Source organism: Lagenorhynchus albirostris, chromosome 15 (assembly GCF_949774975.1).
Source record: "Lagenorhynchus albirostris chromosome 15, mLagAlb1.1, whole genome shotgun sequence".
Classification (NCBI taxonomy): domain Eukaryota; kingdom Metazoa; phylum Chordata; class Mammalia; order Artiodactyla; family Delphinidae; genus Lagenorhynchus; species Lagenorhynchus albirostris.
Window position 1 is genome coordinate 27,056,618 of NC_083109.1, and position 23,124 is coordinate 27,079,741.

Here is a 23,124-nt window from a genome sequence, read left to right on the forward strand (position 1 = left end):
AGGAGCCGCGACCCCGCCCCGTCCAGCCCCGCCCCATTAGGGCAGCCCCGGGGTCTCCGCCCCAAGGCCTTGGCCGCTGAATGATTTTTCGCAGAGCTCAGCTGACCCGCCACTTCAAGTACTTAGCCAGGGGTGGGGGGCGAGAGAGGGGAAGGATACGGGTTCTGAATTCCTGAGCCTGGATCCCCTCTGCATCTGCATCTATCCACTCCAGCAATGGGGCACACCAACTTTAGCCTTCACAAAAGCCGCTTGAGGAACTTGTTAACTCTTCAGATTCCAGGTCCCACCCTGCAAGAGAGGCAGATTCAGCAGTCCTGGCAGAGAGGGTGGGGAATCTGCATTTTAAACAAGTGTCTAAGTGAGCCTGACCCAGAGTTCATAGACCCCACTTTGAGAAACTCTGCTTCGGATTGAGAATTAATTTTGGGAAGTGGCTTGAGGGGCGGAGGGAGCCCAGGAAGTCTGCACTGACGGGTTCTGAATGTCGTGTTTTGGCAGCGGTCATTCATTCTTTCAGCAGATTCTAGGGTAAGCGCCCCTTATGCAGCTAGGGCTGTCCTGTGCCTGGAAGAATGGCTGTCCCCTACTTGATGAATATACTGGACTCCTGTGCTGTGCCTGGCATGGTTGAGCACTTTGCCTGGATTATTAGCTCATATAATCCTAATACCACACTAAAAGGATGAGCAAACTGCGGCTTACCTGGGCTTGGCACTCAGGTCTCTGCCTATTGTCCCTTTCTATCACGGTCTGTGCTTCCCCCGCCACCGCCCCCCCCCCCCCGCCCCCTCAAGTCTTCCTAGGCCTGTAGGAGGAGAAAAGAGACACTGTGAACTTGGTACAGAAGAGAAGTTGGCTGTAGGGAACTTGTGATTTTGGCCATCCATGGGTCTTTGAGCAAGGTACTTCCTTTTAGGTCATGATGGACTGGGGCAGGCGTGTATGTGGGCCCCACGGCGACCAGCCTGTACCTGTGGGTGGAGCTCATTGTCATGGCTGAGGGGGTCCAGGTGTCCCGCTCAGAGCAACTCCCACAGCAGCCTGGTAGACTAGCTCAGCCCCTGCAGGTCTTTGGGCAGATGCTAAACCCCCTCACGCCTGGTTTCCTTCTGTGGCTTGGCCCTCTAAGCGTTCCTTTGCCACCTACAAGATGGGCTGTGAGTGGTGCAGCACTGTCTGGGAGTGAGACAACTCACTTGCTGTATGGCCTTAGGCAAGTCACCTCCCTTCTTTGGGTTTCAGTTTCTCTATTCAAAACTGAAATCTGAACAGTTTACATCCTTGCTACAAAACTTACAGTTGTCTACAATACAAAAGCCTGAACTTGGCATTCAAGACCCATTGTGCTCTGGCTCTGGTCCTCTACAAGGTCATTTCCAATCTCTTCCAACAAACTCCTTGCTCTAGCCAATACCCTACTCTTTCAGGCACATTCTGTCCCTTCTGCCTGAATACCCTCCCCGCTACTCATCTTTCAAGATGCAACTCAGATGCCTGTGTACCAGACACTGTTCTAAGCTCTGTACCCATATTATCTCAGTGGCCTCAAACTTTAGTGGTGCATTAGAATCACCTGGAGGGCTTGTTAAACCATAGCTTGCTGGGATCCACCCCCAGAACTTTTGATTCAGTGGGTTTGGATTGAGCTTGAGAATTTGCATTTCTAACAAGCCCCGGGTATTGCTGCTGCTTGCTAGTCTGGGTACCACACTTTGAGAACCATTGTATTATTTCCTTTAATCCTCTAAATGAGCTAGGTATCCATTACTTTCTGTGAGGTTCGCATTATTACTCTTCGCATTTTCTGAGTAAGCCTAAATACAGTTGGCCCTTGAACAACACAGGTTTGAAGTGCGCAGGTCCAGTTAAGTATTTTTTTCAGTAGTAAATACTGCAGTACTGCATGATCTGAGGTTGGTTGAATCTGCAGATGCAGGACCTCGGATATGAAGAACTGCAGATACAGAGGGCCAACTATAAGTTATAGGCGGATTGTTGACTGCCGTTGAGGGTTGGCGCCCCTAACCCCTGTGTTGTTCAAGGGTCAACTGTACATGCTTGTTTGAACGCGTCAGTGAGTTCCGGTTCCGTGTCTTCTGCATGGGAAGGGAACCTCCATATATTTAGTCTTGCAAGGGAGGCTTGTCATCATTTCCATGACAACCTGGAGCTCAGAGAGGCTAAGTGACTTGTCCAAGGTATCATAGTGATTAGAGGGAGATGCTGGCATTGAACCAGGTCTCTCTGAAACCAAGGCTTTCCCCACCCTCTCAGGTGGGGAAGAGGTACGGTTTCTGACCCCAAGCATTGCTTCAGGACATTCTGTCCCCAGCTTCAGAGCTCAGCAACCTCCAGACGGTATGGCTGATCAGTTCCCCACGTAGCTGGCTGAGATCCACTCTATCCTTGGGGCCACAGGGCCTCAGGATCCCACTTAGGTCTCCTGCTGCCCACACTCCTGCCTTGATCTGCAGCCCAATAAAGGCTGGGCCATAGGCAGCAAGACTCAGTGTGCTTGGTTCCTCCTCTCTTGTGTTCTCCCCAGTGGCCCCCTGCCCTGCTCTAGAGCCCTGTGGCCATGACACAGCTGCTTCTGCTTTTTGTGGCTTTCCTGGTCCTGGTTCATGTGCCGCCAGGTAACATCACCTGTGTATGTGTGTGTGTGTGTGCGTGTGTGTGCGTGTGTGTGCGTGTGTATATGTGTATGTGTAGAAATGAAGGATAGGTTCTCAGCTTCTGGGGGACAGAGGAGGCCTAGACCAGCGTTTAAGTTCTGGCCTCACCACTGACTTGCTGGGCAGCTTAGAGTGAGTTGCTGAATCAGCCCATACCTCTGGTTCTTCATTTTTAAAATGGGATTCACTCAACAAATATTCATTATAAAGACATTTACTCTGTTCCAGGCACTATTACAATGTCTGGGGATCAAGCAGTGAAAGCAAACAAGGTTCTTGCTTTCATGGAGCTGATATTTTAGTCAGTAGAGACAGAAAATAACCAAATAAACATATAATATGTTAGAGATAAGTATTGGTACTACGAAGAATAAAAGCAAGACAAGACGCTAGTGTGTCAGGTGCATGTGGGGAGTGATGGAAGAGCTGATGGGGATGGTTGAAAAAGACCTCTGATACTTTTTTTTTTTTTTTGCGGTATGCGGGCCTCTCACTGTTGTGGCCTCTCCCGCTGCGGAGCACAGGCTCCGGACGCGCAGGCTCAGCGGCCATGGCTCACGGGCCCAGCCACTCCGCGGCATGTGGGATCCTCCCGGACCGGGGCACGAACCCGTGTCCCCTGCATTGGCAGGCGGACTCCCAACCACTGCGCCACCAGGGAAGCTCCTTGGGATCTCTTTTAATCCAGGGTGAGGCAGGGAAGCTTTTTCCCTCCATCTCCTACTCAGTCCCAGTTCTTCCGAGTTGCTGGGTCATATATCTAGAAATATCACTGTGACAGGCCTAAGTGGTCCTCCTCTCTCCTCACTTCCCACACCTGCCCTAATTGCATCACAGCACCCTGATCACTTATTTCAGGGCACTTACTGCAACTCTACTTACTGTATTTATTTGCTTGGGTTTTAACCCCCTTCTCTGTCAGGTGGAAGCTCCTTGAGGGCATGGACCATGGCCACCTTGTTCACTGTGATACTCCCAGTGCCCCATGTTTGCTGAATTAATAAATGAAGGAGGTGCCCCACACCATGCTGTGACCAAAGACCCTTGGAGGGGATATTGACCCAAAGCCTCACCTTTTTCATGGCCCATGGTTGGAAATTTCTTCACTAAATCGTAACATTAAACAGGTCCCTATGTGTGCAATGCAGTTTGAATAATGGTTACAAGTCTGGGCTCTGGAGCCAGATGGCCTGGATTTGAAGGCTGGCTCTGCTCCTTTAATGGCTGTGTGACCTTGGGCAAATTTGTTAATCTTTCCGTGCCTTGGTTTCCTTAACCCATATACTGGGATTATAATAAGACAAACTATAATTGAATACTGTTTTTATGAAAAGTGCTTAGAGTGTACCTGGGGTGTGGGTTAAGCTGAATGAGAAATTCATCTCTGATTTGTAACCAGTGGTTAAAATTATGATGTGTGGGTTAACCTCGACTGAGATCTGTGGTCTAAATTATAACTGATTGTATTATTTATGGGTAGTGGTCTAGCCTGTTACCTCTAGTCTAACCCTTGACCTGTGGTCATAGCTCTTCTTTTGTGGCCTAACTTATGACCTGAGGGCTGCTCTACGACCAGAGTCTATCTAACAAATGACTACAGAGCTAATTGGTAGCTTGTAGTCTAACTTGTGGTCAGTGGTCTAATCTGTGACCTTGATCTCTTGTTAAATCTGTGACCAGTGATATAACCTGCAACCCCTGGATGGCTCTGTGACCCGGAGTCTTCCCCTGCATAGGGAGAAGTGAATTCAAACGGTGCTGGAAGGGCCACGGGGCCTGCCGGCCTTACTGCACGAAGTACAAAACCTACATGCAGCTGTGCCCGGATGCCTCCCTGTGCTGTCTCCCCTATGGACTTATGCCTCTGGCCTCCAAGCCTGAAAATGTTTAGCTGGTTCTGGGGCTGACATCCTTGCTCTCCAGTAAAGCACAAGCTGCCAGCTGTCTCCTCTTGTCATTGCCTCGCCACCCCTGGGGCTGGGGTGAGGGGTGGGGGAGGTCCAGAATGTGGGAGGGATGGAGGGATGGTTGATGGAGGGAAGTGAGGTATCCAAGGAGAGTGGGCATTAATGACCATTGTAAATGGTTCCGGTTCAGCCTGTATCACTTTCACTCTATCTAACTCCGGAAAAATTACTCTACTTCCATAAGCCTTCCCAGTCTCCTCATCCGTAAAATGGGGATAATGATAATATCAGGAGATTAGGAGTTTATAGAAGGAATGCAAAAAGAAAGATAGAGTTAATAGTAATGATAACAAGTTAATAATGGTAATAATTAACTTAATAATGGTAATAACTTAATAATGGTAATAATTAGTAATAATAGAGTTAATAATAAGCCTCTGGTATTCAGAATGAGATGGTACATTCCGCTTGAAAGGCAGGGCCTGTTGAGAGTGAAAGGATTTTTCTGTGTTCATTTATCCTCTACGTTAGTATTTCAAGAGGCTGTCCAGGTAGGAAGGACCATGAGGATTTTATGAAAGTGAAGTTTTCACATATGCAGGGAGGGGTGACAGAGGAAAAGTCTGTTTCTCCCAGGACCAAGGAACTGGGAACAGCAAGGCAGGGAGAAAACATGAGCAGAGTCCGGGAAGTGGGTAGACAGACATGCATTCTAATTACCCCGTATCGGGATTGTGTTTGGCTGAAAAAAATAAGAAACTCAACTTGTAGGGGCTTATGATTCTTACATCAAAAGAAATCTGGAGGTAGGCAGCAACCATGTTACCTCCAGATTCAGGGCAAACATCTGGGATCCTCTTGGGTAACAAACGGCTACCAAAACCTCAGGCCTAACGTCCTTGTTTAAAGCAGGAAGTGGGGGAGGGTTGGCATGGGCTAGTTTCTCACTTGCACCAGGAAAGCAAAAACTTACCCTGGAATCCCCCTCAGCAGACTTCTGCTTACTTCTCATGGGCCAGAGCTGTGTCACATGGCTACTCCTGCTGTAAGGGGAGGCTGGGAAAGAAATTATCCAGCTGTTTTAGCCTCTATAGTAAACTTGAGCTTGGGAGAAAGGGAGTTGGAGAAGGCCCTCGGTGTTTGCCCACCTTCTCTCTGGGACTGAGCCCGGAAAGGGGCAGGCACATTGCATAAGTTGAGGGGAAGGCCAAGGGCAGAAGGGCTCTTGTCCACTGTCCTTTGAGAGTTTTTGGAGAAGGTCGGGGTAGCCTTGGAATAGGAGAATGGACCTTGCATGGCCAGGCTAAGAGAGGAGTGGTGAGTTTCAAAGTACTTAACCTCAGAAGGGATGCTGAGCCTGAGGCTGGAGCACAGTCTTGGAGGCTGCCTGCTGTGCCAGGTGTTAACTCCTTAGTTTCTGATATGAGAGGGATCTGGGGATCCCTAGGTCAGACAGAAGCAGCTGGAGTGGAGGAGGAGACACCCAAGGGCTTGGGGCAGCACCTTCTACCAACCAGGAGGGAAGCACTGCATTATTTAATAACAAAGCATCCCACCGGAATATCAGTCCTGCCTCCGTACCTTCCTTAGTTTCTGGGTGGCCTAGACATTGAACTGATTGCCAGTGGGCCTGTTTTAGGACCCAATGTGTTGGGGGCGAGGTGGGCTTGATGTTTAGAGCCTAGAAAGAGGATAAGAACCCCAGACAAGGCCACAGAATCACAGGGAGCTGACATGAAGTGACGTGTCAGTCTCCTGTCCCACTAGGCCTCAGTGAGTCTGAGGGATGCCAAGACCAGTTCACCAGCGACTTGACCTTAGCTGGAAGCAGTGGGTGTTCTCAGTGACAGACTCAAACTACCCAGACTCCAGCAGATGCCAGCCAGCACTGGACCATCGCACCTCCTCATTCCCGGCCACCACAATTGGGAGGAGCAGGGAGAGGAGAGGAGGAATCCGAAACCCTGAGCAATTTTACCGAATAGATTAAGTCCCTCAGAACTCAGGAAACCTCAAGAGACTATTTAAATTGTTGAATTAAGCTGGATTGAACTAAATTTAGTTCTGTACTCAGACCCCTTCCCCCTCAGTTGTTTTACAAAGAATAAAGAAGCTGTGTTTTCTTTGTATACTCCCAGATGTAGTGCAAGGGAATTTGTGACCTTCATGCGGTGGAGATGGTAATGATTTCTAGGAGTGAGGAGTCAGACAGACTCAAGTTCATACTCGGACATGTACAGGCCACAGGCCGTGTGATTGGGGCATGTCACTTCCCCTGTCTGATGCCAGGATCCTGCTCTTCAAAATGGGCGTAATGACAGGTCTTTGCGGGGTAGCTGTGGGGTCAGATGGGAGCATCTGGCACATTATAAGTGCTCAGCAAGTGAAAGCTGCTGCAATCGCTATCACTTCTATGGAGCAAGAGGCCCGCCGCTGGCCTTCTGCATGGAATTTCAGACCTACCGAAAATCTGTAAGAATAGCGCAACGAATTCCTGTAGACCTTTCACGCAGTTTTTCCAAATATGAATATTTTACCACTATAACCTTTTCATTTCCTCCCCATATATATATACATATATACACATACATATATAATTATATGTGAATATAGTTTCATATATATATGAATACATATATATACATATGCACACATACATATGTAATTATACATGAATATAACTTCATATATATATATATATATGGCAGATATGATACCCTTTTATACCTAAATAGCTCAGTGGATTTTTCCTAAAAACCAAAGGCATTTTCTTATATAACCACAGTACAATTATAAAAATCAGGACATTAACACTGACAAATTTTTATTGTCTGATCTTTAGATTAGCTGCAGAAAATCCCTGGATCACATATTCCATTTAGTTGTCATGTTCCTTTGATCTCTTTTAATCTGGAATAGTTCTTTAGTCTTTCATGACATTGATGGTTTTGAGGCATCCAGGCCAGTGGCTTTGTGAAATGTCCCTCAGTTTGAGTTTGTCTGATGTTTCCTCATGATTGGCTCTAGCTTTGGCATTTTTGGTGGGAATTCTACAGAAGTGATGCCGAGTTTCTCTCCGTCACGTCAGAGGTAGCCATTGTCCTTCTGAAGGTTGAAACAAGACAAAACAGATGAGATAGTTGTCTGAAGCTTACACATTTGCAGGGCTATTTCCCACACAGTATCCTAATAGACCCTCATCTAAGCCTATGGCCAACCTTCTAAACCCTAAGAATACACCTAAGAAGCCAAGAGAAACAAGGCAATTCTAGGGTGGAAGATTCCTCAAGATAATTTACAGATGAGGCTCCCAAGACCAGAGAGGGAAGGTAACTTGTCTAAAGCCACAGAGCTCCCAAGGCACAGAGCTAGGACTTGCACTTAAAGCTTTGGACCTCAAGTCAAGACCAGTTCTGACACAAAAGACCCTGAATAGACAAAGCAATCTTGAGAAAGAAAAACGGAGCTGGAGGAATCAGGCTCTCCTGACTTCAACCTATACTACAAAGCTACAGTAATCAAGACAGTATGGTACTGGCACAAAAACAGAAATATAGATCAATGGAACAGGATAGAAAGCCCAGAGATAAACCCACGCACATATGGTCACCTTATCTTTGATAAAGGAGGCAAGAATATACAATGGAGAAAAGACAGCCTCTTCAATAAGTGGTTCTGGGAAAACTGGACAGCCACGTGTAAAAGAATGAAATTAGAACACTTCCTAATACCATACACAAAAATAAACTCGAAATGGATTAAAGACCTAAATGTAAGGCCAGGCACTATAAAACTCTTAGAGGAAAACATAGGCAGAACACTCTATGACATAAATCACAGCAAGATCTTTTTTGACCCACCTCCTAGGGGATGGAAATAAAAACAAAAATAAACAAATGGGACCTAATGAAACTTAAAGGCTTTTGCACAGCAAAGGAAAACATAAACAAGATGAAAAGACAACCCTCAGAATGGGAGAAAATATTTGCAAATGAAGCAACTGACAAAGGATTAATCTCCAAAATTTACAAGCAGCTCATGCAGCTCAATATCAAAAAAACAAATAACCCAATCCAAAAATGGGCAGAAGACCTAAATAGACATTTCTCCAAAGAAGATATACAGATTGCCAACAAACACATGAAAGAATGCTCAACATCATTAATCATTAGAGAAATGAAAATCAAAACTACAATGGGATATCATCTCACACCAGTCAGAATGGCCATCATCAAAAAATCTACAAACAATAAATACTGGGAGGGTGTGGTGAAAAGGGAACTCTCTTGCACTGTTGGTGGGAATGTAAATTGATACAGCCACTATGGAGAACAGTATGGAGGTTCCTTAAAAAACTAAAAATAGAACTACCATACGACCCAGCAATCCCACAACTGGGCATATACCCTGAAAAAACCATAATTCAAAAAGAGTCATGTACCATAATGTTCATTGCAGCTCTATTTACAACAGCCAGGACATGGAAGCAACCTAAGTGTCCATCGACAGATGAATGGATAAAGAAGACGTGGCACATATATACAATGGAATATTACTCAGCCATAAAAATAAACGAAATTGAGTTATTTGCAGTGAGGTGGATGGGCCTAGAGTCTATCATACAAAGTGAAGTAAATCAGAAAGGGAAAAACAAATACCGTATGCTAACACATATATATGGAATCTTAAAAAAAAAATGGTCATGAAGAATCTAGGGGTAAGACGGGAATAAAGACGCAGACCTACTAGAGAATGGTCTTGAGGACACGGGGAGGGGGAAGGGTAAGCTGGGACAAAGTGAGAGAGTGGCATGGACATATATACACTACCAAATGTAAAATAGCTAGCTAGTGGGAAGCAGCCGCATAGCACAGGGAGATCAGCTCAGTGCTTTGTGACCACCTAGAGGGGGTGGGATAGGGAGGGTGGGAGGGAGGGAGACACAAGAGGGAAGAGATATGGGGATATATATATGTATAGCTGATTCACTTTGTTATAAAGCAGAAACTAACACACCATTATAAAGCAATTATACTCCAATAAAGATGTTAAAAAAAAAAAAAAAAGAAAGAAGACTAGTTCTGAAGTAGAACAAGAGCCACCCATTGGTAGGACAGGCCAGAGTGAAGGGGAAGCTTTGGGAGGAAGGGAGCTCCATGGCACTGGAGATGTGCAAGGTGAGCCAAGTGGATGGCGGATGCTAGAGAGGAATTTTTGCTCTGTATAGGTGCTTAGAAGTACTACTCAGAGCATAGACATTCCCCAGAGAATCACTGAATGGCCGAGCTAATGATAATAGATCAGTTTAGTAAGTACCAACAGCTTTACTTACATCATCTCACTTAATTCTCACAGTCGTAGGATATTATTATCCTCTCTTTTTCTATAAGGCAACTGAAGCTCTTAGTTAAGCAAGTTGCCCAGGTTGTACACCCAGTAAGTGGTGGAGCTGGCACTCCACCCTGGTCCTCTGGACTTGATTTTGTCTTCCATGCTCATCCTTTTTGTACTTTTTTTTTTTGCGGTACGTGGGCCTCTCACTGCTGTGGCCTCTCCCGTTGCGGAGCACAGGCTCCAGACGCGCAGGCCCAGCGGCCATGGCTCACGGGCCCAGCCGCTCCGCGGCATGTGGGATCTTCCTGGACCGGGGCACAAACCCGCATCCCCTGCTTCAGCAGGCGGACTCTCAACCACTGCGCCACCAGGGACGCCATTTTTGTACTTTTAAAATAACATTTTTCTTCTAATTGTAGAAGTAATACATGTTCAATGGAGAAAACTTAGAAAACAGAGAAGCACAAATAAGAAGGCAAAAGTCGTCAGTATTTTTGCTATACATAAATACCCACAAATAAAAAAATACATAAAATGTGATTTACAAATAAAATGGAATCAAGCTGTACATTTTTTTGTCTTTTTTTTTTTTAGTTGCCAGTGTATCATGAACATTTTCTATATGTGCTTAGTCTTCCAAAACAAGATTTTTAGCGCTAAAATGCCTCCTGAAAATTTTTAAAAATTTCCAATTTTTATAACTTGAGTAATATGCTTAGAACACATTATGGGAAAATAAAACATAAATGAGCTTCAAAATATTCACCACTTTTTCATAATCCCTGTTAGCTTTTGTTACATATTTTGTCAGAATGGATATATACATTTTTATATAACTTTAAAAATGTTATATGTATATTTTAAACAGTTACAATATGTTTGTGTATATATAGTGCTCATATATAAAATATGTAATATTCATACATATGTGTATTTTCACATGCGTCAGAGTTTCTTCAGTTAGAATAGAGGTTAGAGGAGTTTCTCATCCTGCTGGTCAGCTGGATCCCTTTGGGCTTACAAGAAAGGAAAAGAACAAAGTTACAATGATCGATAGCGTAGGAGGTTCAGGGTGGGTTTTTGTGACTCCCCACCCCCTTCCCCACCTGGGTTCTTGATGGCAGAGTGTTGAGTGGAATTTTTTATTGTGTCAGAGCTACATTTAAGTCTGAGAGCCAGGCGACAATCACATATGGCCCAAATTACTCTTGAAAATGGTTCAGGAAGTTGCCTTTCCGGAGACTGACATAGAGAGCTTTCCTCCATCAATGGAGCACATTGTGTTTCTCTGGTGATAACACCAAAGGAAGTAATAGTTTATGTTTAGGGGCCATTTTTATGAAAGATAAATATCTCTGGGCAGTGGAATCACACAATGAAGTGTGATGTCTTCATTGACAGGTACCTTCTTTGTGTAGGGATTGAGACAACTCCCTTCTCCCACTCATGCAGCCACTGGCTCAAGGAGGGATTCTCCTGGTTTATTTGGACTGCTATTGTTCATATTTGCAAAACATTTATCTGACAAAGGACTCATTTCCAGAATATTAAAGAATGCCTACAAATCTGTAAGAAAAAGGCAATCTAATAATGGAGTGGCCAATATTTAAACAGACATTTTACAAAAGAAGATATACAAATGGCCAATAAGCCCATGAAAAGATACTCAAAATCAGTAGGCATCAGGGAAATGAAAATTAAATTCACAATGGGATGCCATTACATACCACCAGAATGATTAATGTAAAAAAGACTGACCACAGAGAGTGTCAGTGAGGATACAGAGCAACTGGAATGCTAATATATTGCTGATGGGCATGTAACATGGACAACCACTTTGGAAAAATAGTTTCAGAGTTACTGACATGAATAGAAATATGTATATACAAAGACTTCCCTAATGTTTGTAGTGGTTATATTTATAATATCCCATAACTGGAAATAACCCAAATGGATTGTATTTATTTATAATATCTCATAACTGGAAATAACACATGAATAGATAAATTGAGTTACATCCATATGGTACGATAACAGTAAACAACAATAACAATACACTGAAACATACAACATGAGTTAATCTCAAAAAACATTATGCTAAGCAAAAGAAGCCAGATACAAAGGTGTACATACTGAATGATTCCATTTATGTGAATATTTGAAAAGCTCCCAAGTGCCCATCAACAAATGATTGGATTAGGAAGATATGATATATATCAATGGATTATTACTCAGCCATGAAAAAGAACGAAATACTGCCATTTGCAGCAACATGGGTGGACCTAGAGAATATCATGCTTAGTGAAATAAGTCAGACAGAGAAAAACAAATATTATATGATATCACTTACATGTGGAATCTAAAAATTAATACAAATGGATGTACATACTAAACAGAAACAGACTCACAGACATAGAAAACAAACTTGTGATTACCCAAGGGGAGAGGGAAGGGGGGAGGAACAAATTAGGGGTAAGGGATTAACAGATACAAACTACCATATTTAAAATAGATAAGCAGGCTTCCCGGGTGGCGCAGTGGTTGGGAGTCCGCCTGCCGATGCAGGGGACACGGGTTCGTGCCCCGGTCCGGGAAGATCCCACATGCCGCGGAGCGGCTGGGCCCGTGAGCCATGGCCGCTGGGCCTGCGCGTCCGGAGACTGTGCTCTGCAACGGGAGAGGCCACAGTGGTGAGAGGCCCGCGTACCGCAAAAAAAAAAAAAAAAAAAAAAAAAGATAAGCAACAAGGACTTACGGTATAGCACATGGAATTATACCCATTATCTTGTAACAACCTATAACAGAATTTAATCTGCAAAAATACTGAATCACTATGTTGTACACATGAAACTAACACAATATTGTAATCAATTATACTTCAATTAAAAAAGAATCCTGCTTGAAGGATCAGGTAGACAAAGGAATAAAAAAGAAGGCAAAATTAATTTGATTTAAAAAATAAGAAAATATCAGTAAGTTGAATAAAAAATCAAAACCCCCCTTGTCTCGTTCTCTCTCTCTGAGCACGCATAGTTGAATTTGGGTAAGTTATCTTGTTTATGATGCAGCTCCATTTGTCTCAAAAGAATAGACGATTCTGGGAGAGAGGACTGTTAATGGCCAGATTCTCAAAGGGGAGATACTGCCCTCTAGGGGTTACTTTGGGAATTTTCCGGGGGCAATTTTTGATCATCCAAATTAATGGACCCCCTACTGGAATTTGTAGACTGGGGACCCGGCAAGCCAAACGGAGGGGGAAGGGTAAGCTGTGACAAAGTGAGAGAGTGGCATGGACATATATACACTACCAAACGTAAAATAGATAGCTAGTGAGAAGCAGCCGCATAGCACAGGGAGATCAGATCGGTGGTTTGTGACCACCTAGAGGGGTGGGATAGGGAGGGTGGGAGGGAGAGAGACGCAAGAGGGAAGAGATATGGGAACATATGTATATGTATAACTGATTCACTTTGTTATAAAGCAGAAACTAACACACCATTGTAAAGCAATTATACTCCAATAAAGATGTTAAAAAAAAACAAAAACAAAAACAAACGGCATGCAACATGCGTGACTGCCCTGGAAAATGAAGTATTGATCCATTTCCTCCCCAAAATTCAAATGTCCTGTTAGATATTTATGTAGGTGAGAGCCCATTTGTAATTCTCTGAGCCCAGAATCTAAGGCTGTTTTGCAAGTATTTTTTGCACATTGAATTTTCCTGGAATGACATTACGGTGTAAATCAAGGAACAATTGTATTTTGTTTTGGTTAGAACTTTACCGTTTTGGAAAGCTGTTCACCGCTTTGGAAAGTCAGGACACAGATAGCAAACACTTTAGGTTGTATTTGAATTTGCACACATAACACACCCATTGGGGCCTGCATTTGTGTTTTTTGTTTGTTTGTTTGTTTGTTTTGGTTTTTTTTGCGGTACGCGGGCCTCTCACTGCTATGACCTCTCCCGTTGCGGAGCACAGGCTCCGGACGCGCAGGCTCAGCGGCCATGGCTCACGGGCCCAGCCGCTCCGCGGCACGTGGGATCTTCCTGGACCGGGGCACGAACCCGTGTCCCATGCATCGGCAGGCGGACTCTCAACCACTGCGCCACCAGGGAAGCCCTCTCCTTTTATATTATAGTTTATTTTTCTTGAAATTTTGTGAGTAGATAGGTTACAATATTTATGAATTTTATTTTTTAGGACAGAAAATATTTATTATAAACAGGAGCACTGGGTTGAATAGGAGTGAATGTCAAGCTCTTACTTAGTGGGATTTCATGAGGGGCATGAAGAGAGGGGCCATCCCCTTCCTCAGAATTCCATCAAGAATCCCATGTTTCATTGATGTTCATTTCTCTCTAAGCATAGGGACTCACTGTTTCATGGGGAGAGGAGCAGACATACGTATTCCTCCCTATAGAAGTCATTGTAAGGATACAGGGAAGTGTGAAGATATGGGACACTGTGCACGTGCCGGCCATTTATACTCTTCTCTGCTCACAGCCTTGGCTGAAGTGCCAGTCACATGTATAACACAAGGTCCCCTTCCCCTTGCTCCAGACACAGTTGATTGGACACGAGATGTGCAAGCCAAGCTAATCCCATAGGCTGGCCAGTGACCTATGAGATGGGTTGGTACAAAATGATTAACTGGATCAATCAGATTCTCTGTCACAAGAATTTTAATTGGGAAATACAGGGAATAAAGCAGTTTATAAATGGAGTTGAAGCTGAAAAGATGCCTTGGGAAAAGTCAAGACTGAAGAGTAGGGCGGGTAGTGGGAGGAGGGATGGGGTAAAGCATATATGAGGAAGCAGAAACTGTGAGTAAATACAAGTGATTGGAGGGAAGACAGACAGTTCTCTACTTTAAAACATAAACTTGTTCCTGAACTTGTCTTTTAAATCCAGATATCAAAGTATTGTGTGACCTACCACACTGCCTGCCTCACAGATCTCATTTTGTATCTCTCTTCCCTTGTACACCTTTAGCCACACAGCCATTCTTTCAGTTTCTGGAACACGCCACCCTTCCCCCAATGGCCTGAGCACATGCTGCTCTACCTGAAATACTCTTCTGCAAATCCCCTCCCAACTCTTTGCAAGCACGATTTCTCATCCTACAGATCACAGGTGAAATGCCACCTCCTCAGAGATGGTTACACTCGTTACTCATGGAGATCCACCTCCCTCACGACCTCCCTCCCTTATTCTCAATCACTATACTCTTCATAGCCTTTACCACCATATGTAATTTGAATTTATTTCTTGTCTCATGTCTTTTTCTCCCACAGGTTGTAGACTCCATGATGGCAAAGACCATGTTTGTCTTATTTACCAACATGGTGCCTGGCAAATTGTGGGTGATCAATAAATATCTGTTATATGATTAAATGAACAAATGAGTATATGTTTTATGGAGATCATGGTTCAGTAGATCTAAGACATGGTTAAAAAAATCTTTAGTTTCCCAACATTTTAGATGCAATTTTCAATGATATATTTCAGCATTATGTACATGTTCATTAATTTTGCTTCACTTTTTCCTAATTTGAACCTACAGTCCAATGAACATCTGGTTGAGGCTAAGGACCCCTGAGTTTGGCATGCCTAATGATTTCCATTGTCCCAGTTGTATTAAGATTATGATTCCAATCTTTCATGTCACTAGCATTAGCACTCTATTTTTTCTGTTTTCCATTAATTCAACCAATATTTATCGAATACCTACTATGTGCCAGGCATTATTCTAGCTACTGAGGATTCAGCAGTGGACAAAACAGACAAATTTCTGCTCTTATGGGAAAAGTCCCTTACTGATTTGCCTCAATAGAGAATCATGGCTTCTCCCTTAAATTCACAAACCAAGAGGCCCTTGGCCGAAGTGGAGACTGGTCCCTTAGAGGAAGGAAGGACTCTGTAACAATGCTACAAGTATATACTGAAAATCTTCCTTCAGGCTAAAGCACCTGTGGCCATCTACCAGGGTGATTTTATACCTTGGAAAGGCAGTTCTGTTTCTGAGTTGACACTAATAACTAGGGACCCAAAATGCCACGTGTCAAAATTGGAGGATGTATGGAGGTCAGATGATACATACATTTTTGGACCAAGAATATCTCACAATTGAACCATTGAATGCCCCTGAACCCTTCGGTGAGTCCACTCCATTTCTGAATGTATAATTAGAACAGACATATTTTGTAGTTGGCAGAATTTCACATTGGCTCCCTGACCTATGGAGTGAGGGCTACTATTGTAGAAATGGACAAGTGGAAGCCACTGAAACTTTCCCTACATACTATAGTAGAGAACCAACATCAATATTGTTTCCCTGCGGAATTGCAGAGATTAGAGCCACCATCAAACACTTGAAGATGCAAGGGTATTGATTCTCATCACATTCACATTTTATTTTTCCCATTTGCCCTGTGCAGAAGGTAGATGGAGCTCAGAAAATAACTGTGAAACGTATCTATATATCTGTCTATATCTAGATATCTAGATCTATCTATCTATCTATCATCTACCTGTCTATCATTTATCTATCTAGCTAAACAAAAAATGATTTATTTGCAACATAGCTCAGTCCTCATCACTTCAATACAGCACAGGAGTAGAAAAGAGTCACACTGAAAGGATGATAGTTAACTAATTGGCAACTCTGCAGAGACCGAAGTGGTAAATACCTGGACTTCACTCTCTCCTCCAAAAATCTTGCTGAGATCACCCCACTCCTTAAACCAAATGGGAGGCCAGAGGCAGGAGATCCTATTGATGCAGTCCTTCCAGGGGGTCAGACAGCTGGATGGAGAAAGGTGGGGAATGGAACTGGAAGAACTGGAGGGCAGAGGGAAGGGTCTCCCGGCCTTAGGAGTTGTGGCCCCTTCCTGTAGTTACTAACACCTGGATAACTTCAACTTCATTTTTGGCTTCAAGTGTTCCAACAAATGTGTGACCAATTTCCTGTATTAAATCCTTTTTTTGGAAATACCTACTCTGTTTTTTGTTTTCCTGACTGTACCCTATCTTTAGGAAAAATAAAATATTTATTTTAATGCTTGGGTCTTTGACAGATAACTGTAATGTATATTCAGTGTACGTTTATCACATTCTCATGGGGGGTAATAAACACAATAAAGAAAAAAGTATGGTAGATACTGACACACACTGTGGAGAAATTCAAGCCCAAAAGAAGCAAGGGAGAGCAGTTTTTGAAGAAAAATTTAAAATAAGGTATTTAGGAGAAGGCTGCAGTGAGAAGGTGATATTTGAACAGAGACCCAAAAGATGTTAGAAAGAGTCATTCAGAGGATTGGGGATGAGAGTGCCAGTGAGAGGGAACAGCAACTGCAAAGGCTGTGAGTTGGTGAAATGGAGCAGGACCCTATGGTCCTTGCCCCCCATGTCCTCAACCTGTCTTTTGTCTGTGGAAAAACTTTAGCCAAAGGATAAGCTTAATCAGAGAAGTGAGAAAATGCAGAAACAGTCCAACAAGGCTAGATAATAATAGTTTCATCATTAAGCATCGTCAAGGACCTTTAGTTCCTCCTCAAGGGCTGTAGATAGTATTCTGAGCCATATCCTGTGAGCTATCTTGAAAATACTGAAACCCCCCCAGTTGCCAGCATCTGAAATAAAATAAACTTTCCTTTCCTCCAAGCTTGCTCTTTATTAGCTTTATTGGCTTTTGAGCGGCGAGCAGCCGGACCCCACTTATGGTTACATTTGGACGATGCCTGGTGCGTCTGAGGAATAGCAAAGAGGCCAGGATGGCTTGAGTGGAGTGAACCAGTGGAAGAGTAATCGAAGATGAGGTCAGAGAAATAACGGAGTCCAGACTGCAGGGGTGCCTTGTAGGCTATTGTAAGGGCTCTGGCTATACTCTGTGTGAGATGAGAAATCACAGGAGGGTTTTGAGGAGAGGAGAGCCAGAATCACTCTGGTTGCTCTATTGAGAATAGACTGAACGTGGATAAAGGCAGAAGGAGGGAAATCAGTTGGAGGCCAATGTAACAATCCGGGTCAGAAATGATGGTGGTTTGGACCAGGGTAGTAGCAATGGAAGTGGTGAGAAATGGTTGAAGACTGGATGTGCAGTAAACTGCTATAATGTGACAAGTGGGGTTCCATAAATGTCAGCAGGTAAAATACGGGTCTCATCATTGAAATGAGGAGTGTCTGTGCAGCTAGCAGGCTGGAGTTCTCGTCCTGTGTGTGAGGTCCAAATTTGTCTTTGTGATAGCTGGCATATCAAGCCATCATGAGGCGGTGTGGCTTCAGTTTAAGTATTGATGGTGAGGATCCTGAGTGAGGGCAGCGGGGGAGTGGGGGGAGTGGAAGGGAAGGACTGGGTGAACCTTCCAGGATATCAGCAGTGATTCCAGGAGTCTTCCAGTTAGATGGTGCCCAATTACCAAATGGGCAATAGCTATCAGGGAAGATTGGGCTGAAGGAACACCAAAGATTTGGGGTTGATCTGTTGCCTGAAATGGGTTGTCTGCCATTTGTATCTATATTTGCAAAATAATTTTTAACTTGGGAAGTCCTCTAAGATCTAGCCCTTGTCCACCTCTTTGGTTTCATCACATACAGTTCAGTTACTCTATCTCTTTTTAAAAATATCTATTTTCCTTTAGCCTTTTTTTTCTCCTAAAAAACATTGTTTGTTTATTTACTTTATTGAGGTATAACTGACATATAATAAACTGTACTAATTTAAAGTGTGCAATTTGATTTTTTATCATACATGTGCACCCATATGAAACTATCACCAAAATCAAGATAATGGACATATCCATCATCCCCAAAAGTTTCCTTGTGCATCTTTGTAATCCCCTCTTAATACCACTCCCTGTTTCTCCTCTTCTTGCCCTGTTCTAGTACTGATGTACTTTCACTACATATTAACAGTTTCTAGAGTTTTTTACAAATGGAATAATACAATATATGTTCATTTTTGTCTGTTTTCTTTCACTTGGCATAATTACTTGGAGAATCATCCATAATCATTCATGTTTTTCAGAGTTTCAATAGTTAATCGCTTTTATTGCTGAGTAGTATTCCACTATATGGATACACCACAATTTGTTTATCCATTCACTTGTCAATGGACGTTTGGATTTTTTCCAGTTTTTGGCTACCACAAATAAAGCTGCTGTGAACATTTACTTATAAGTCCTCGTGTAGACATGTTTTCATTTCTTCTAGGTAAATACCTAGGAGTGGAGTGGTTGGATCCTGTGGTGTATTAAACTTTTTGAGAAACTGCCCAATTATTTCCAAAGGGGTTGTATTACCATTTTACATTCCCACCAGCAGTGTACAATACCTTCAGCTGCCAACCCTTGTTCCTCATCAGCAATCATTATGGTCAATCATTTTAGACACTCTGATATGTGTGTAGCAGTATTTTATTGTGATTTTAATGTGCATTTCTCTAATATCTATCCATTTTCTTGTGCCTATTTGTTACATGTGTAACTTTTTTGGTGAAGTGTCAGTTCAAATCTTTTGCTCATTTTGTTATCAGGTTGTTTTGTTTCTTTTTATTGAGTTTTGAGAGTTCTTTACGTATTCTGAAAAAATATTTTATAGGATATGTAATTTTCAAATATTTTACTTTCTAGGATTTTTAGCTGATTTAGTTTTTGCATTTTTTTCTTTTCATAACTTTTATTTCCTTTTAAAAAAGCTTGATTTTATTATATATTGAGAAAGCAAAATAATATTTTTAAAATATATAAAAGTATAAAAAGCAATAAGACAGCAAACATCTCTATAACTACCATCCAGATAAAAAAATAGAATATTAGCATTTCCTTTTGCAATTCCTATATTCTTAGAATAACCATTATCCTATATTTGTGCTTTATTGATATTTTTGTCATCTACGTCTATGTCCCTAATAAAATATTTGTTTATATGTGCACAATTTTGAACAGATTCTGGAAAAAATTTTGTTAGTTTTTTGACTGGAATTTCAATGAATTTAGGAAACAATTAGTGTAGAATTGACATCTTTAAGATACTGAGTTATCTAAGTTGTGAAATATTATGTCTCTATTAATTTAGGTTTTTTATAGTGTCTTTCAATAAGGGCTTCTAATTTTCTCCATTAAATTCCTGAACATGTTTTGTTTGAAACATTCACAGTTATCAGGAAGTACTTTTTCTTTTGGTTGTTAACAGTTTGATTATGCTATGCTATTTTGATTTTCTTTGTGTCTATCCTGCTTGGAGTTCCCTAAGTTTCTTGAGTCTGTGGATTAATGTCTTTCGACAATTTTGGAAAATTTTCAGCCATTATCTTTAAAAAATATTTCTTCCCCATTCTCTCTTTCTTTTTGTTCTGAGACTCCAACTATATATATGTTAGACCATTTGATATTGTCCCATAAGTTTCTCATGCTCTGTTCTAGTCTGCATTTCTTTTTTCTCTCTGTGCTTTGACTGTATTTCCTATTGATCTGTCTTTGAGTTACTGATTCTTTCTTCTACTATGTTCAGTCTGCTGTCAAGCATAACCAATAAATCCTTAATTTTAGATTTTGTATTTTTCAGTTTAAAATGCCCAGTTTATTCTTAGAGATTCCATTTGTGATAGACTGATACACCAGTGATCCCCAGTGAATCATGCCTGCAGTATTCATGTCCCTGTGCAGTTTTTTTTCCATATTGACCCTGGGTCACATGACTTACTTTGGCCAATAGGACTTAAGAAAACATAATAACAGAAGTTTGATAAATGATGCATATTGGGGCTTACCCTCTTAGACCTAGCCATCATGTTAGAAGCCAAGGTTAACTTCCTTGAAATGGGGAGGCCACATGGAGAGAGATGTAGTTACATCAGTGACCCCAGATGAGAATATCAGAAGAACCACTTAATTAACACACATAATTCTGAGAAATAATGAATAGTTGTTATTTTAATCCACTGAGTTTTAGAGTGCTTTGTAATGCACTGATAGAAAACTGACACACTATTTTTCTGTGTATTGGTTTAAATTATCCTTTCAGTCAATCTTCTCCTCTAATTTCCTTGAAATATTTATAATGGTTATTTAAAGGTTGTCTGTTGCTTCTACAACTAAAGATATAAAGAAGGAAACACAATGAGATGGGTAGGAGGGGTGGAGTCATGGTAGAGTCAACACCCATAACCCCTGGGGTGGGCGATCCACCAATAGGAGGGTAATTACCACTGCAAGGTTCTCCCCAAGAGCAAGGGATCTGAGTCTCACATCAGGTTCCCCAGCCCAGCAGTCCTTCATCGGGAACATGAGCCCCCAGAATGTTTGGCTTTGAAGGCCAGTGGGGTTTACTTTTGGGACAACCAGAGCACTGTGGGAAATAGAGACTCCAGTCTTAATGTGTACACACAAAATCACACACACTCTGGGACCTGTGGCAGAAGCAGTAATTTGAAAGGAGCCTGGGTCAGACCCATCTGCTGATCTGAGAGAGCCTCCTGGAGCTCACCCTGGGACACAGACACTGGTGGCAGCCATTTTTGTGAGTTAATCCTAGCATGTGGACACTGGTGCTGGCAAGTGTCATTTTGGAATCCTCCTTCTAGCTCATTAGTTCTTGGAGACCTGGCTCCACCCACTAGCCTTTTGGCACTAGTACTGGGACACCTCAGGTCACGCAACTAGCTGGGCAGGGACACAGCCTCACCCCAGCAGGCCTAACTGCCCTAAGGCTCCCTGAGCCCACAGCTGCCTGGGACATGGCTCTGTCCATGGACCCAACCCTGCACACCAGTGCACTAGCACTAACCCTAGGACCCCAAGAGCCCTGCAGCCAGAGACCCTGGGATCCTGCTCCACTCACCAGTGGGTGGGCACTAACCCTAGGACCCCAGCCCTGGGACTCCCAGATCCTGCAGACAACAAAATGTTTTTAGTTTTTGTTGTGTTTCCACATGGGTAAAAGGAAAATTTTGGAATTTCAAAGCAGTGATTTATTAGATGATAACGAGGTTCCAGAGATTAATAATATAGCTAAAGATAGCTAATAAGAGTACCATAGAATTACTGAGAACAACCTGAGTTAATCTCTGAAAATGAACACATTTATACCTTAAGGTTCTATCTTAAAAAATTCTAAAAACGTAAGGATCCATACACACACCTTTCATTAGCTGCCAGAATGATGATATTATTGTGTGTCATGTAGATTCCAGAAAATTTCACACTTGTGAGAAAGTGAGACAAAATGGCAAATAATGTCTTATTATTATAATGAAAATAGTTTTGACTTAATGGACCATCTGTAAGAGGACTTCCTGAGAACCGCTGGATAGACTAACAGGCAAACATAGGGGTCAGCCAGAAGTGTTTATTGACAGAGATTGAGAATCCACTGTGGTCAGACTCAGCATAGCTTCACCTGCCTTTTGATGACTTCAGGTTTCAAGGAACTTAAGCTTTCCGTGGAAGGTTTTTTGGCTGGTACTTGGGCTTCACACAGCACATTTTATTATTTGTGCAGTAAACATAGACCCTTTCCTTCCTGAAACATTTCTGGCGGCATTTGCCATGACGATTCCAGCATTTTCGGGTGCTACCTGAAAAGAAAGAAGAACAGAGACAGTGTCAGTCCTAAGAAGAGGTAGATTCTGGATTTGAAATGTCTGTAAAAGGATTAGAACAGATGTGATAGAGGGTGCTCAGTTTCCTTTGACTCTGACCCTGGTCCTCTCTTTTATTCCCTTCTTCTCCCTTTCGAAAAATTGTGGTAAAATACAAATAACATAAAGTTTATCAGTTTAAGTATTTTAAAGCGTACAGTCCAGCGGCATTAATTACACTCACAATGTTGTGCAACCATCATCACCGTCTAGTTCCAGAACTTTTTAATCATCCCAAACAGAAACCCTGCACCCATTAAGCATTTTCATTTCTCCTCTCCTCATCCCTGAGCAACCACCAATATGCCCTCCTTGCTATAGACTTGCCTAATCTAGATATTTTATGCCAATGGAATCATATAATGTGCAGCATTTGGGGCCTGGCTTCTTTTTACTTAGCATAATATTTTCAGCATTCATCTGTACTGTTTTTATAATTAAAAAAATTGAAGCATAGTTGATTTACAATATTGTGTTAGTTTCAGGTGTACAGCACAGTGTTAGATATTCTTTTCAGATTCTTTTCCCTTATAGGTTATTACAAAATATTGAGTATAGGGCTTCCC

General features: G+C 42.4%; 2 protein-coding genes across 2 annotated transcripts; one reads left to right on the plus strand and one right to left on the minus strand.

Moving 5' to 3' along the window:
• Positions 1–2,581: 2,581 nt before the first annotated feature.
• DEFB124 (defensin beta 124) lies at positions 2,582–4,569 on the plus strand. The gene is made up of 2 exons (XM_060123916.1): positions 2,582–2,639; positions 4,415–4,569. The coding sequence occupies exons 1-2, from the start codon at positions 2,582–2,584 to the stop codon at positions 4,567–4,569; spliced, it is 213 nt and encodes a 70-aa protein (XP_059979899.1).
• A 17,780-nt stretch (positions 4,570–22,349) lies between these two features.
• Positions 22,350–22,758, minus strand: DEFB123 (defensin beta 123). The gene is made up of 2 exons (XM_060123917.1): positions 22,743–22,758; positions 22,350–22,495 (listed from the first exon to the last, which is right to left on the minus strand). Exons 1-2 carry the CDS (start codon positions 22,756–22,758, stop codon positions 22,350–22,352), a joined length of 162 nt encoding a protein of 53 aa, XP_059979900.1.
• Positions 22,759–23,124: the final 366 nt, after the last annotated feature.